Raw genomic sequence first — 14653 nt, 5'->3', positions numbered from 1 at the left:
CATGAGCATTATTGGCGACGCGCTCCGAACACATGGGCCCGGATTTTTTGTAATATAAGTATCTCTATTACTTTGGCTTAAAAGGAACCTGCTTTGAGTTTGTAAGACTAGATTTCTATAACATTGAGATCATTATGTTTTGAGAGATTTTTTAAAAGCAAAAGGTTAAAATTGTTTTTGAATGGACATTTCTAATTTCGAACAATAGGGACACTTTAATATATCAGGCCTCATGGTCCAGAAAACACTTGTAACGCTAATTTACTTGTAGATGCAGGAAACCTACCACGATGCCATCTGTCTCTTTGGTATCATTATCACATATAATAAACGCGCTGAACCGATACGTCAAAAATCAAACACGAATTTGGCGGAAAATATTTTTGGGAACTGGACAATTATCACATTATTGCCATGTAGGTAATAAATTATTGGCCTGAAAGAAATTTTGACGAATTCTAAGTCAGCCTTATCACCTTCTAACAGGAATACTTCGAATTATCAATAACCCTGTATATGTATATCAGTAAATATAAGTTATAGTTTGAATTCGTACAAGGAAGCTATTTACATAGGTTCACTCGGAAAGCTCCTTTGATCATTATAATATGTATAACAGCTTTTTCTGAACAAATTAATTTTGTAATAAATTTAAGTAAGTATACTAAAGTAAACAAATTAAACATTTGTATATTGACTTAAATTTTTATTAATCCAATAAATATTAATAATAAACAAATACAAATCATATTAATATGATCAGATTATGTAAATGTTATCTGTGGATATGAAACGGTTAATTGATTGGTGAATATAATTCCACTTGTTAGTGAAACATATAGCACTGAAATTTTTTAATCAGATTAAATCCGAGCTTTCATTTACACCGTTTATCCCATATGACCTTTTTAAAATAAGTTTAGAATTATTAAAAATGTTTTATTAATGTTTTAATAATGACCTACAACTATAAGGAACTGGGAGCAAAATTGTATATATCACTGGTAGTTTTTTTGTTAAATAATAAATGAATTCTCTCTTTTGCTATATTTCCTTTTATTTGACGTAACTCAATTAAGTAGCTACATAAAAGTACTACGATTCTGTGAATACTAATCAAACAATGGGTGAACGTCATCTGAGCTATATTCCTAGCGGTTGTTCTAAGAATTCTAGGAATGTTTCAGGTAAATCTGCGCCTTGTTTTAGATTTGGTATATGAAATCATTAGATATAGGAAAAAAAGTCTTTTTAATATTTGCAACTGCCACAGAGGAAATTCGTTTAAAATCTTCAAACTTTGAATAATAAGCGATAATAATATAAAAGTACAGCAGCGACGGTGTTTTCTTAAGTATTATATTCGTAAATGTAATACAGACTTTAGCAGAATCGGCATAATTATTCTGTATTTTGAAATACTCTGTTTGAATTTCTTGTCAATTTGTCATTATGACATTACTATTGTCAAATTTGACAGAAAAACATACACAAATCACAAACCAGCTGCGAGCCGAGTTTTGGCGGTTAAATATTTTATTTTAACTCTAAAAGAAAAATTTAAATTTAATATTTACTCTCGAACTACTTAGGTTGATAAAACAACATATTATTTCATTTATCAGGTTTGTTTTATTTAAATCTTCTGTGTTATTGGGATAAATTTCACTAAGTTGTATTAGGTGAATCGTCAAGATAAAAACCTTCGAAAATATAACGAGCTAGTTAAGTTAAAGTAAACAAGCACAATGGGTGATTATCCGGATCCTGATGAAGAATTTGAGCTGATGTATTCAGACGAGCTCGATTTAATACGTGACATGGATGAACATTCAGGTAAGAGATTATTAAATTTAATAAGTATATACACTAATATGCTCTGTACAAAAACTTTAATAAGTATAACTATTAAATTTTAGATTCGAATCCGGTTCGAAAAAAATTATTGCCCGCAAAGAGAAGCTTAGATTTTTCAAGTCCTATTGCTAATAAGATTCCAGTTGTTAACGAAACATGTAACACTAATGCTCCCAGCAATGAAAATGTTTCAATCAGCTTAACTCCAAGCTTAACAGCTTTAGATGACGTCCTTTCTCCAAATGTCTCCAACAAGAGAACAGTTGAGGATTTATTCGGTGATATTAATGATATTGATTTTGATAATATACAATTGCCGAGTAAAAGACAGAAAACCGAGGAAGAAAGTGACATGGAGCTAATTGATAAAATAATTGAAAGTAGAAAACTGAGACAAATACTTGCTGAGCCAACTTCTAGAGGTATAGCTGATAGTGGTCCAGATTATGATATAAATGAAAATCTGACTACCAATGTTCCAACGTATGTATTAGAGCTTTTTTAATTATTTTTTGGCCACCTGATCGTATGTGGTCACCACCACACTATAAATAATAATAATTCCTTACATTACACCAATGGGCCACCAGCCTTGGGAGCTAAGATGTTATGCCCCTTGTGCCTGTAGTTACACTGCCTTGCTGACCCTTCAAACCGGAATACAACAATACCAAGTATTGCTGTTTGGCAGTTGAATATCTGATGAATGGGTGGTACTTGTCCAGACTGGCTTGCACAAAGCCTTACCACTAAATTATTTACATTATCTAGTCATGTACATATATGTATAAAGTGAAAGTAAAACTCTTCTAAGTTACATTATTTTATTTTTGTTCAAGCTGGCCTTTTATGTCCTTTACAACATGGAATGGTGATCGTGTTTATGTGAGATTGGAGTGTGAAGATTTATGGGAAAAGTCTTTGGATGCTGTAACCAACCAGCTATCACTGAAAACAACATATGCATCTGTATGGGAAGAAGCTAGAAAAATTGTAAGATTTCAAATTATATAGGACTTTATAATTAACTTAATTCTGCTACACCTTAACTAAAACTCTTAAGTCATTGATTTACAATACTAAATTAAATTTAAAATTATACTGGCTTAAAATGTTAATTTCACCAAGACATCATCTATTTTTAGTTTTAAATTAAATATACTTATCCTACATGTAATAATTGCTGTAATTAACCTAATGATGATCAATACAGCTTAACTGACTACTATAGTTATGATTCTGTGATTAAAACTTTTGTAATAATCTTCATTATGTATTTTTAAGATATGACTTGGTTTAAGAGATTTTTAGTACTAAGAATATTTTATTTAGTGTGGCAACACTCTCTCTTATTGTCCTGCAAATAGTTTGAAATATTTCACAACTTTTGAACAACAGAAATTATTTGGTGGTAGAATTTTGTGCCTACCCAGACGAAAGCTTGTCTGGGTAGGTGGTGTGGTGATTAAAATTTCTTCCTGTCCTCTGACTGCTGACCTCTGATTAATTTTAGTATCAATTTTGACTAACAAATTACATTGCATAATTTCAGCTAGAAACAAAGAAACAGCAGCAGGAAACACCTGACGTATTTGAGGAAATAAATACGAATGAAAATGTAAATGAATTATGGGTAGAGAAGTACAAGCCAAAATCATATGTGGACTTGTTGTCTGATGAACCAGTTAATCGGACTGTTCTACATTGGCTGCACTTGTGGGATAAGGTACAAATATATTTATGCAAACAATAACAAATTGGGGACTTCATTTTCTTAATGCAGATAAGATCATCTATCTTTTTTAAATGTTGCTTAATCTTCTGATGCTTAATGTTGTCTTAGATTTTCGCGATTATTACACATTGAAATAAAACTAGTTTTTAACGGATTTAATCGCATATATTAATTATTTTAACATCCCGACGTTTCGAGCACTTTGCAGTGTTCGTGGTCACGGGCAGACTAAGGTGACATTTGTCTGTTCGAATTAAAAAGAAATATTATTTACAACTACCGCCAACGATTTCTTAATTGGTATCCTAAGTAGCGTTCCGGTTGCACGCAGAAGGCACTAACTGTATCTTTAGGTCTTGCAGTCTGTTGGATTTGGGATTTTAAATTTTTAATAAGTGGATCCCAAGTGTTAGAAAGTCTCCAACCATCTTCTCTATTGAAATTCGGATGTTTTTGAATTTCAATAGCCTCGCGTATCATTCTAGGAATGAATCTGTGTTCTCTAGCGAGGATCTGTGGTTTATCAAATCGAATAAAATGGTTAGGTTTATCCAGAGCATGTTCACAGACTGCAGACTTTGAAGAACGCCTATTTTTGACATCTCCTATATGTTCCTTGACCCTAGTACCGATACTTCTCTTTGTTTGGCCTATGTAAGATAAACCACACTCACATTCGAGTTTATATACTCCTGCAGTTTGTAAAGGGATATTACTCTTGATAGGTCTCAAGAACTGGCTCACTTTCTTATGAGGCTTGTAAATGGTTTTAATCGAAGCTCGCTTCAAGATATTGCCAATCCTGTCTGTAACTCCCTTCACATATGGTAGAAATGCAGGTTGTCGCTCAACTGTGGGTGGCTTGATACGGCTTCTGCGATGCTGGCGAGGCACGGGCAGCTTGTTCTGGTGGAGTGCAAGCTTGACCTGAAGTAGCTCGTCCTCTAGGTGTTCAGCATTGCAGAGATGGTGGGCTCTCTGAAACAAAGATTTGCCAACGGTAGCTAACTGACTAGGGTGGTGGTGCGAGTCACCATTGAGGTATTTATTAGTGTGTGTGGGTTTCCTATAAACTGTGTGACTTAATGTATTGTCAGGATTCCTGATAATAAGGATGTCAAGGAAAGCTAAAGAATTATTTGCCTCGAATTCCATAGTAAATTGAATGTTTTTATTTATAGAATTGAGATGTACTAAAAATGCAGATGTCAGATCACTAGGTAGTATTGTGAAAGTGTCATCTACGTACCGTTTATAAAACCTAGGTGTTATTGGTCCGGAGCGAAGAGCCCTCTCCTCTAGGTCTTCCATGAATAAATCAGCGACCACGGGGGATACTGGGGAACCCATGGCTACTCCGTCAACTTGTACATTTATTGTGGAATGATGAATTCTATGTACAAGTATGGGCATGTAGTTATATATTGGCGCACACATTTTTTAAATTGGCTGTTGAATGTACCTGTTGAAACGGGCTTGCACATAGACACCAAGTAAGATTTTAGTCTCACTTTCGTTTTTAATATTTCAGGTGGTATTCAAGAAGGATGTGAAAACAAAAGAACCACATCAACGTAATGCATTCAGCAAGCGTACAGGACAGTTTCAATTAAGTAACAAATGGAAGGGTAAAAAAGAAGATGAACCAGAATTAGATGATGATGGTCGTCCACATCACAAAGTGGTACTGTTGTGTGGACCTCCAGGTGTTGGGAAGACAACACTGGCACATCTTCTGGCTAAATTGGCAGGTATGTATATGATAGGATTAAGTTATCTTACCATTAAGTTATCTTCAAAAGTCGCAAATCCAGTGAAATTTAAAAGATGGTGATTAAAAAAAAGAGTTACTAATTATTTATTTTTACGAAGCCTTAATAATCTTTTGTCACCAATGCCAAAACTAATATTATGAATTGTAGCTTTAATGACAATGGCAGCCATATATTTAAATAATAATTCTTTTTGCCTGAATAATGTGGAAAGTACTGAGCATATGATTGAGGCAAAGAAGGTGGGTACCAGCTAATTGTGTAATATTTATAATCCTACTTAGTTTCGATGATTTTCTTTCAAGTATTGTAATATATATTATACTTACTAATAATTGGGGCCGATCATCAGAGTATTTTCTTGAATGTCACATTTAAAAAAGACAAAGCGTTGAGTTACACGTATAATTCAATACTATCAAATCGCGTATATAAGCCTAAGTTATTTAATACAAAATACAATAAATTACATCATTAAATTAAAATTTAGTATTTTCCTTTAAAAATACGAATATTTTATTTAGTGTCTTATATTTTCTAGGTTACAGACCAGTTGAATTAAACGCATCAGACGAGAGGAGTACAGAAGCCTTCCAGACAGCGTTACAGAGCGCCACACTCATGCAGTCGGTCTTAGATAGGGAGAGACGACCTAACTGCCTTGTGTTAGGTAAAACTTTATAATTACTAAAATATTAAAATTAATTTCTTTATTTAAAAAAAAGAATTACTATATTATAAAATTTTATTATTAAAAAAAATACGTGAGCGTCTCTCGACTCCCGACAGAAGTGATAACTTAAACTTATCTAAGTTAAAATATTTAATATTGAATTTGTTAAACTTGAGGAAAGCTCAGGTTTTTTTTTAATCATATATTAATCATATGATAATGTAAGAAAAGGTTGTTTATTAATTTAATTCTTGAACATGTACAATAGGCTTGTTTCCACTAATCATAAATCGGATGGCTTTGAGTTTCTAATGATAAATCATGATAATTAGTAAATAAAAAAACAACTTTTCTACAAAAATAATAAAAGATTAATTATATTTTTGGAAAATAAAATCGACAAAATGAGGCATTTAATCACGTGACATTAAACACCAATCAGAGTCGCGTGACGTCACACTTCGCGAAACAAGCGCGGAACGCTACGTTGTTGCTATCAATTATCATTATGGCAGATAAACTGGGGGTACTACTTGGTTCTGGATCTTTCAAACACTCTGCGATTATTGACAAACTTTGTTTTTTCAACATATATCTTCTTGGCATTCGAACTTCGTTGGTATACAACCTGGTTTCATACGCACTTGTGTCTTTACCCATAATATGATACTCTGTATAATTAGTCATATCATTTGGCAACTAAAAAAGTAAAAAGAGTTTGAATTATTACATTTTATAAAACAAAATAATATTTTAACTCAAACAAATCATAAAATCCTATTCTAGTCCTAACATTTTATAGGTTATGTGTGATATATTATATTTGCTAAATTCATTTCTTTTACTATACATTTATAAATAGATATATCAAGTTGTATTTAATACTTACATCGAAATGATCTTCACAGAAATAAATTGTGGAATTAGTTGACAAAATAAGAGCATCTTGCCTCCATGCCATTTAACCACTTTATTCGTATTTATTTATTGTTTGGTACGTATATGAATAATTTGTCTGGCGTTTTTATCGTTGTACTTTCACATTGGGTCACCATACAGTATTTATAATACGAGGAATTCATTATTTATTAAAAAACACAATTGACTGTCATACACAAACACGGCTGTTTCGCGAGGTGTGACGTCATTCAAGACGCCATGACAATCTTGGCCTTTTTCGCGGTCAATTTCAAGTTCATTTCTAAAAACTCAAAATACTAACATAAAAAACCTATTTTTCTTAAAATAGTATATTTTTGGGGTGAAATAGATGCTAAGCTATAGTTTTAAACTAATTTCCAAATTTTGTCAACTAGCCTATTGTACAGTAGCATTCGGTGTATGTACATTATTAGTATCATTATTGCCTGCCTAACGCTGCCGTATGTGTATGAGAAAGGGAAGCCAGACAGACTGGCGCCGTAACGCGTTACGTAACGAAGCGTTTACCCTCCTATTTGAAATTATCACTTAATCTTTGGAAGTATAAAAGCATGCTTAAGCCTTGAAATTTATCTCAGAACACACACACAATACAATGTACAGTGAACATCAGCATTACACAAATTGTCGGCGTGCATTAGTGTAAGTGACGTTCGTGCTTACGAACGACGCTTATCCTTATACTTTATGTGCATGAGGATGTGATAATGATGATATAATAATATCACATATAAATTAGATTATATTTGCTAATGCATGCGTTTAACGTCGTTTGTGGGGCGTGCCTGTGTGAGTGTACACATCTATACACTCGTCATAGTATTCAAAAGAGTTTTTTTATTTTAATATAATATTGTAAAGAAATAGAACAAACATTTATGTATTTGATTGTCGTAATTAATAATTTGAAAACGGAAGAAATTTGTGTAGAAGTTCAAGTTGTTGCGGTTGCGAATTCAAATGCGAATATTTAGGATCTCATATAATACTAAATTGCGGTAAAGGACACTCTATTGTTTTATACTCGTAGACCGTCCGTCCGCCTCATGGTAATTAACTTAGTAAAATTCGGTCATGTGATGAATACTTTTTTTTAAAATTACAGATGAAATCGACGGTGCTCCGATACAAACCGTGGAGTTGTTAGTGAAGTGGTGTACCACTAGCGTAAAGAAGGAGGAAGGCAAGAAGAAAAACAAGACGCAGCCCCTAAAGCGACCCGTTATTGCGATTTGCAACGATTTGTACGCTACCTCGTTAAGACCTCTGAGGTACTACGGTCGTCAAATTAATCTACATATATATTACGAATATTTTTGAACGTATGCACTAATTTCAGAAACGTTGTGAGACTAAATATTTCTCTACAATAGACAGATTATTTCTCTAATAAGCCCGACGGATATTTACGAATATTTGCAATTATTAAACACCGCCAGTTGCGGAACGTATTAATTAACCCAGCTCGGGGCGCGCGCAGGGCGTGCGCGCTGGTGGTGGCGGTGCGCGGCGCGGGCGCGGCGCGCGTGTGCGCGCGGCTGCGGCGCGTGGCGCGCGCGGAGGGCGTGCGCGTGTCGGCGCGTGCGCTGGCGGCGCTGGGCGCGCGCGCCGGCGGGGACGTGCGCGCCGCGCTGCAGCTGCTCGCCTTCCTCAAGGGCCGCTTCGATGGGACGGTCGGTCGCTGCTTTTCTTTAAACTCGAGTCGTCACCGACTATCTTTCGTTAATTTTGGAACCTTCGAGGAGAGACCCTACTCGTTTCTCAAAGGCCGAGGAGAGACCTTACTCGTTTCTCAAAGGCCGAGGAGAGACCCTACTCGTTTCTCAAGGGCCGAGGAGAGAGCCTACTCGTTTCTCAAAGGCCGAGGAGAGACCCTACTCGTTTCTCAAGGGCCGAGGAGAGAGCCTACTCGTTTCTCAAAGGCCGAGGAGAGACCTTACTCGTTTCTCAAAGGCCGGCTGTGCACCTGCGAGTCTCGGGGCGTTGTAGATGTCCATGGATGGTGGTTGGCACCTTCCATCCTGATGAAAGTTCACCTCTGTGCGACATGCCCGCTTTTCACATATGCCATAAAATAAAAATTATTGAGTTTAGTAATTCGATGTGCCTGCATAATCTATTCATGATGAAGCGTTTGTTCCGATGCTACTGCCGGTATTAGTTAACGAAAAAGAATATATAAATGTAAATATTTTAACAATTATAATTGAAATAAATTAAAAACCAACTTAATTTTCTCTTAGCGATATTTATTTTCTTTTTTTATATGACATTTATTAAACAATAATAATAATAAGTATTGTATAAAAACTTAACTTTTCATACAATACTTTTGTACCGGCGAACAATTGATAAATTCTAAGTCAAATTATTATTGCAGATAAATATAGAAGATGTAGAGAACGCAGCGATCGGTACCAGAGACAATACTACGAGCATGATGCAAGCGCTGCAAGCTATTTTTACCATAAACGATAACAACCCAAATTCTATTCTGAAAACTATTCAAGCAGCGGGAGAATATGATAGGTTTGTGAATCATACAAATTGATAAATGTATTTATTTCTTTAATAAGATGTAACTAATATTATGTGTCCGGCTGTTGTTCCGGAACCTTCAATTCACAGAATAATAGAAGGAATATTCGAGAACTATCTCGCAGCGAGAGTGGACTCGAGATTGCTCATCGCTTGCGAGACGACATCGTGGCTGCGACTGTACGACGCCATCAACACCTGGATCCAGCGAAACCAGAACTACTCGATGTACTCCTTCCTACCGCTCTGCATAGCGAGGTGTCACGGTTTGTTGGCTTCGAGGCAGACGACGAAAGTGAAGTTTCCCCTGCAGGCACAGGAGGTACTTATATCAGTTTTAATTTTAAGCTATTGTACCATTTGAAAAAAAGTCCCATATAAAAAAATTTAACGGACCCAAAAAATTCAACCCACTTGTCTTGTGCATCAATGTCGAGCCAACGCAAAATAGATGTCATTTCGTTTCACAAATATTTTGGTTAAGCAGTCAGAATACATATGGGACGTGAGGGGTGTCTCGATCCTCATACTTTTGCTAAGAGTTAAGCTGAGCGAGGTTTGCGGCTACAGCCGAGGGCTTAGCTGTGTGTGTGTGCGCAGACGGCGCGGCGGCGCGCGGAGCTGGAGAGCGCAGTGTGCGGCGTGCGCGCGGCGCGGGCGGACGTGTCGCGCCTGGCGCTGCGCCTCGACCTGCTGCCGCTGCTGCCCTACGTGCTGTCCCCCGCGCTGCGCTCCGCCAACGTGCAGGTGGGGAAGCTACCTCCAGCCGATGTTTCTTTTATCTGACACTAGCCCATCCCGTTCTCGAATAAAATCAGATTTTTTTTCAACTTCCCGATCGCAGCGCCACCTAGCGGGTCCAATCTAAACCATCCATCGAGATCGGTTGCCATTTAGTAGGAATTCAGTTAAAAATCACGTACAGAAGATTCGTACTCGTATATTTAAATATGTGCATCTGTAAATTTTAAGTGATTTTCTGCGTATCCAGTTCGTGACAACAAATCACGAAATCACGGCCACAGAAATGTTTATTACGCCTAAAATAAAAAGCTTACTGCTGTGCCTTTGAAAACTCGTTAAGCTTTCGTCCTGCACAAGAACACTTTTCAGTCAATTTGTTTTACCTTCTCATTGTACTACGAAAGTGAGGGTATATAGAGTATCCGTGTATTTGCGCACGCACTTATACACATACAACATTACGTATCAATTAATTATATTCGTTTATGTGTATCCCAGCTGTGCAGCGAGTCCGAGCGCAAGTCGCTGCGCACGTGTGCGGGCGCCATGTGCGACTACGGCCTGCGCTACACGCAGCAGCGGACGCTCGAGGGCCTGTACGCCTTCGTGCTGGAGCCGGACATATATAAAGTCGCTTTCTTTGGTACGGCTTGCTATTTCATTCAAGGAATATATATGTCAGAGAGACATTAAGACGGCGCCCAGCCGGGTGATGTTTCTCGTATTCGTCACCGTCATCAGACGTTGTTAGATGTGAATGATAAATAATTGCATAGACGTTTTCTATAGTGACAATTTATTTAATAGGAAACGCAGTTAGTTCTGTGATAATTTTCGAAGCCATCTCTTTTTCCTAGAACCGTTACAAAAAATTTTTCATGGCAACCACCGTTCTCTTTTCTACTGTATTTTCTTAACAACCACATTGACAGCAAACTGCCAGTAACAATCAAACCAAGCACAGATCACATTCAAACTTTATTTCAAGACGAAACAACGCTTCTCTAACCAGCGCCATCTATTAGGGACCAGTGGAAATAAAGCTGCTTCGACACCATAGTATAAATATAAATTATCGGGGTGTTTTTTTTTAGAAAAGCCAGTTATAATTATAGACAAGTTTAAACGCCTGACAATTATTTTTTAACCAATGAGTTCAATTACCGCTTATGAAAATAAGCTTTACCAAAAGCTAATATTAAAGTTTTAAAGTTCATCAAAACTATCATAGGAGTTTTTTTGATATTTTTTTTATATTCTTCTTGGTTTAAGGGACGTGTTATATTCACAGAAGCAACTTTTCAATGAAAATGAATTTAGATATCACATGATTATGATTTTTATGGGACATAGGTATTTTGGGTGTTGCTGAAAAAACGCATTTACGTTACGCTAGCCCGCCTATATGGGCCCCGCAACTAGGGCGTCCCTGGGGGTTAAGGTTTGCTCTCAATCCAAATTTAACAGTTATGCCAATGTGTCTTTGACATTTTTTAAATATAATCGATAATCCTTAAATATATAATATTCATAAATTTATTCGCTCGCGTTTCAGATTTTAGGTTTTTTTATATAAAAACGTAGCCCATGTCCTGCCTTAGGGTTCAAGCTTGATTCATACTCATTTTTATCATTTTAGAGATTAACAGATAGACAGAGATGCTTTCGCACTTATAATATCAGTACAGATGGTCAAGAGGTAGAACACATAACACTGCCAAGCCCTTTAAGTTACAGATTATTTATATAACATTTAGTTGTTATTTATTTAAAAGTCGTACTAATGATTTTGAGCCGAGATGGCCCAGTGGTTAGAACGCGTGCATCTTAACCGATGATTTCGGGTTCAAACCCAGGCAGGCACCACTGAATTTTCATGTGCTTAATTTGTTTTTATAATTCATCTCGTGCTCGGCGGTGAAGGAAAACATCGTGAGGAAACCTGCATGTGTCTAATTTCAACAAAATTCTGCCACATCAGCCACATGTATATTCCACCAAACCGCATTGGAGCAACGTGGTGGAATATGCTCCAAACCTTCTCCTCAAAGGGAGAGCAGGCCTTTATCCCAGCAGGGGGAAAATTTACAAGCTGCTAATGCTAAAAAAAATGCTAATGCTAATGATTTTTTGTTTGTTAGGTACCGAAGAGAGGATAAGACCGCCCCCCGCCATCCGACAAGCGATCGCGCGCGAACAACAACTTGAAGTTATAAGGAGAAACGAAAATATGGTAACTATTACAAAAATACAAACCTTTTACACATTATAGAAAGCGTCAGAAACGTTTCATTAAAACGTTGCACTGAAATCCCATTAATTTTTAATTCTGCTTGCGGAATACGAATTTCTACCAACGTCCTTTGTGGTCATTTTATTTCGGTATATACTTTTTTTTTAATGAAATGTATATACTTTTTTTTTAAAAAAAATGGTTCTTTTTGCATAATGCATAGGGGGGTAAAAATTATCGCAAATAATCACCTCTATCACCTCCTAACGGGATTACGTCGAATTACCAATAACCCTATATATATATATGCATTAAATGCATACTTTTTGCTATATATGCTATATTTCACTGTTGAACCATTTTTTATAAAAAAAATTAATACTTGTAATAATTTATTATTGTATTGTAGATGAACCGGATGGGCAATAAAACTCAAAGTTCCGAAGTTAAACAGAAGACTGACAAACAGACGGTGAATAGAGACGCTACCCAGCTACCGAATCACCTGCAAAGGCTCCAGCCGAAAGTCATCGAGAAGAAAACTACTACGCAAGTAAGTCACTCACCTTCAGGCAAGTAGAGTACTAACCAGTTATGTCTCACTACTGGGCATAGACTTTCTCCGCCTTGAGAGTAAAGCTTCAGTATCTAGGTAGGTACCAACCTACCTAGATTTACTTGCACAAAGCTCTATCACCAAGTAACGAGAATCATTCATTCTTTTTTTAAAACATGTAACGCTTCTGTGTCTACTTATTTTTATATATTTTTTTCCTATAAAATAATGTGATTCAGAATGTCATGTAGAACTACATAGGTATTCTAACGAGTAAACAATTGGTTAGGAATATTATTTATTGTTAAAACGTCAGTTACGTGCGTTTTGCTCTATAATCCAACAGATGGCGCTGTATGTTTGTAAAACTTGTTTATCAACAGTCTAAAATACATAGATGATTAAAAAGCGTGGAGTTAATACTCGTTGACTTGACTTGATCAGGCAAGATATATTATTTAATTTTATTAACATTGAAAAGGAGTAACTAATAAGTCTCTTTCCGGTTCTTCTCAGTAGAATCTATATTCTTAAACCGGTGGTTAAAGTGCTTGTTAAAAGCCTTAATAAAAGTTTATTTTGATGTTGGTTTTAGAAACTATATTGAAAATATTTTGTTATTACTGATGGTAATACTAAGATAATAGGATTGTATTTGTACTAACAACGGTGAATTCTTATAATGAATGTCTAATTATATGAATGAAAAAATATAATTAATATCGATATTGCGGTAATCATTCATTCGTTTCTTTAGAAGTTCAGGCCATCAAAATCCAGTAGCGATAATTTGTTATAAAATAAAATAACATTTTGGTTCGGTCATGTCTCAACGCGATGTCTTTTAACCAATGTCTTAATTTGGTTAATGAGATCTTGGGGTTTACCTTTACAAACCCTTTATAAATCTTTATAAAAAAAGAGGAGACAGTGGAAACGAGCACTGCATTTTGAAAAGAAATACAATCAAAGTCATTGAACTTTAGCACGGCATTTAAATAAGTTTCATTGAAGTACAAATTATAAATTATTTACAAAACTACGCTACATATACAAATATTAATAATTAAAGCACTAAGTACAGGGTGTTCACAAATTTCCAGTGTCAGTGCACACAAGTCTACGAATGTTGCTAATTAAAACTGTGTTTGCTGAATCGCATCTCATTGTACGAGCCTGAAAGCTCTTTCAGGCGTCTTGTCAAAGAATAAAAACTTATTACGATAAACCTTTTTTTCTATCTTACTGTAAATTATCTTTCTCAAAATATTAGATTGTGTTATGATTATCCAATAATGTTATTGGAAGTAAATTAAAAAAAAACGTGACAGAAGTTAATTATCTATCTTTTAAAAGGTTGTCAATTATAATTATAACCTCATTTCGATATAAAATTAGCGTCGATTGTGAGTTTGGGAGGCAAATTAATAATAACACATACAACGCTTAGATTTTAAAACAAAAGGTTGTGTTGCACGCGGATCATTATAGTGAAGCAACAAAAGCGAATACAGAATTAAAAGCGAATGCATATGCCCGGTAGTGCGTTCCCTTTTTGTTAATACGTCAAAAGGTTTTCAGTTCATGTGTTAAGATCTGAAGT

The 14653-nt window shown here is 35.7% G+C and overlaps 1 protein-coding gene across 1 annotated transcript in view; it reads left to right on the top strand.

The window, feature by feature from the left end:
- Positions 1-1503: 1503 nt before the first annotated feature.
- LOC125069851 (chromosome transmission fidelity protein 18 homolog) overlaps positions 1504-14653 on the top strand; it is a 37508-nt gene continuing 24358 nt past the window's right edge. Inside the window, exons 1-14 of the mRNA XM_047679445.1 lie at positions 1504-1836; positions 1920-2340; positions 2697-2850; positions 3410-3583; positions 5124-5343; positions 5906-6034; positions 8085-8250; positions 8460-8652; positions 9360-9508; positions 9608-9839; positions 10118-10264; positions 10760-10904; positions 12403-12494; positions 12904-13047. Coding sequence (XP_047535401.1) covers positions 1749-1836; positions 1920-2340; positions 2697-2850; positions 3410-3583; positions 5124-5343; positions 5906-6034; positions 8085-8250; positions 8460-8652; positions 9360-9508; positions 9608-9839; positions 10118-10264; positions 10760-10904; positions 12403-12494; positions 12904-13047 — 2454 coding nt within the window. The 5' untranslated portion in view covers positions 1504-1748. The remainder of the gene's footprint in view (positions 1837-1919; positions 2341-2696; positions 2851-3409; positions 3584-5123; positions 5344-5905; positions 6035-8084; positions 8251-8459; positions 8653-9359; positions 9509-9607; positions 9840-10117; positions 10265-10759; positions 10905-12402; positions 12495-12903; positions 13048-14653) is intronic.

The sequence above is a fragment of the Vanessa atalanta genome, chromosome 16 (genome assembly GCF_905147765.1).
Source record: "Vanessa atalanta chromosome 16, ilVanAtal1.2, whole genome shotgun sequence".
NCBI classification, from domain to species: domain Eukaryota; kingdom Metazoa; phylum Arthropoda; class Insecta; order Lepidoptera; family Nymphalidae; genus Vanessa; species Vanessa atalanta.
This window is presented reverse-complemented; position numbering and strand designations above follow the sequence as displayed.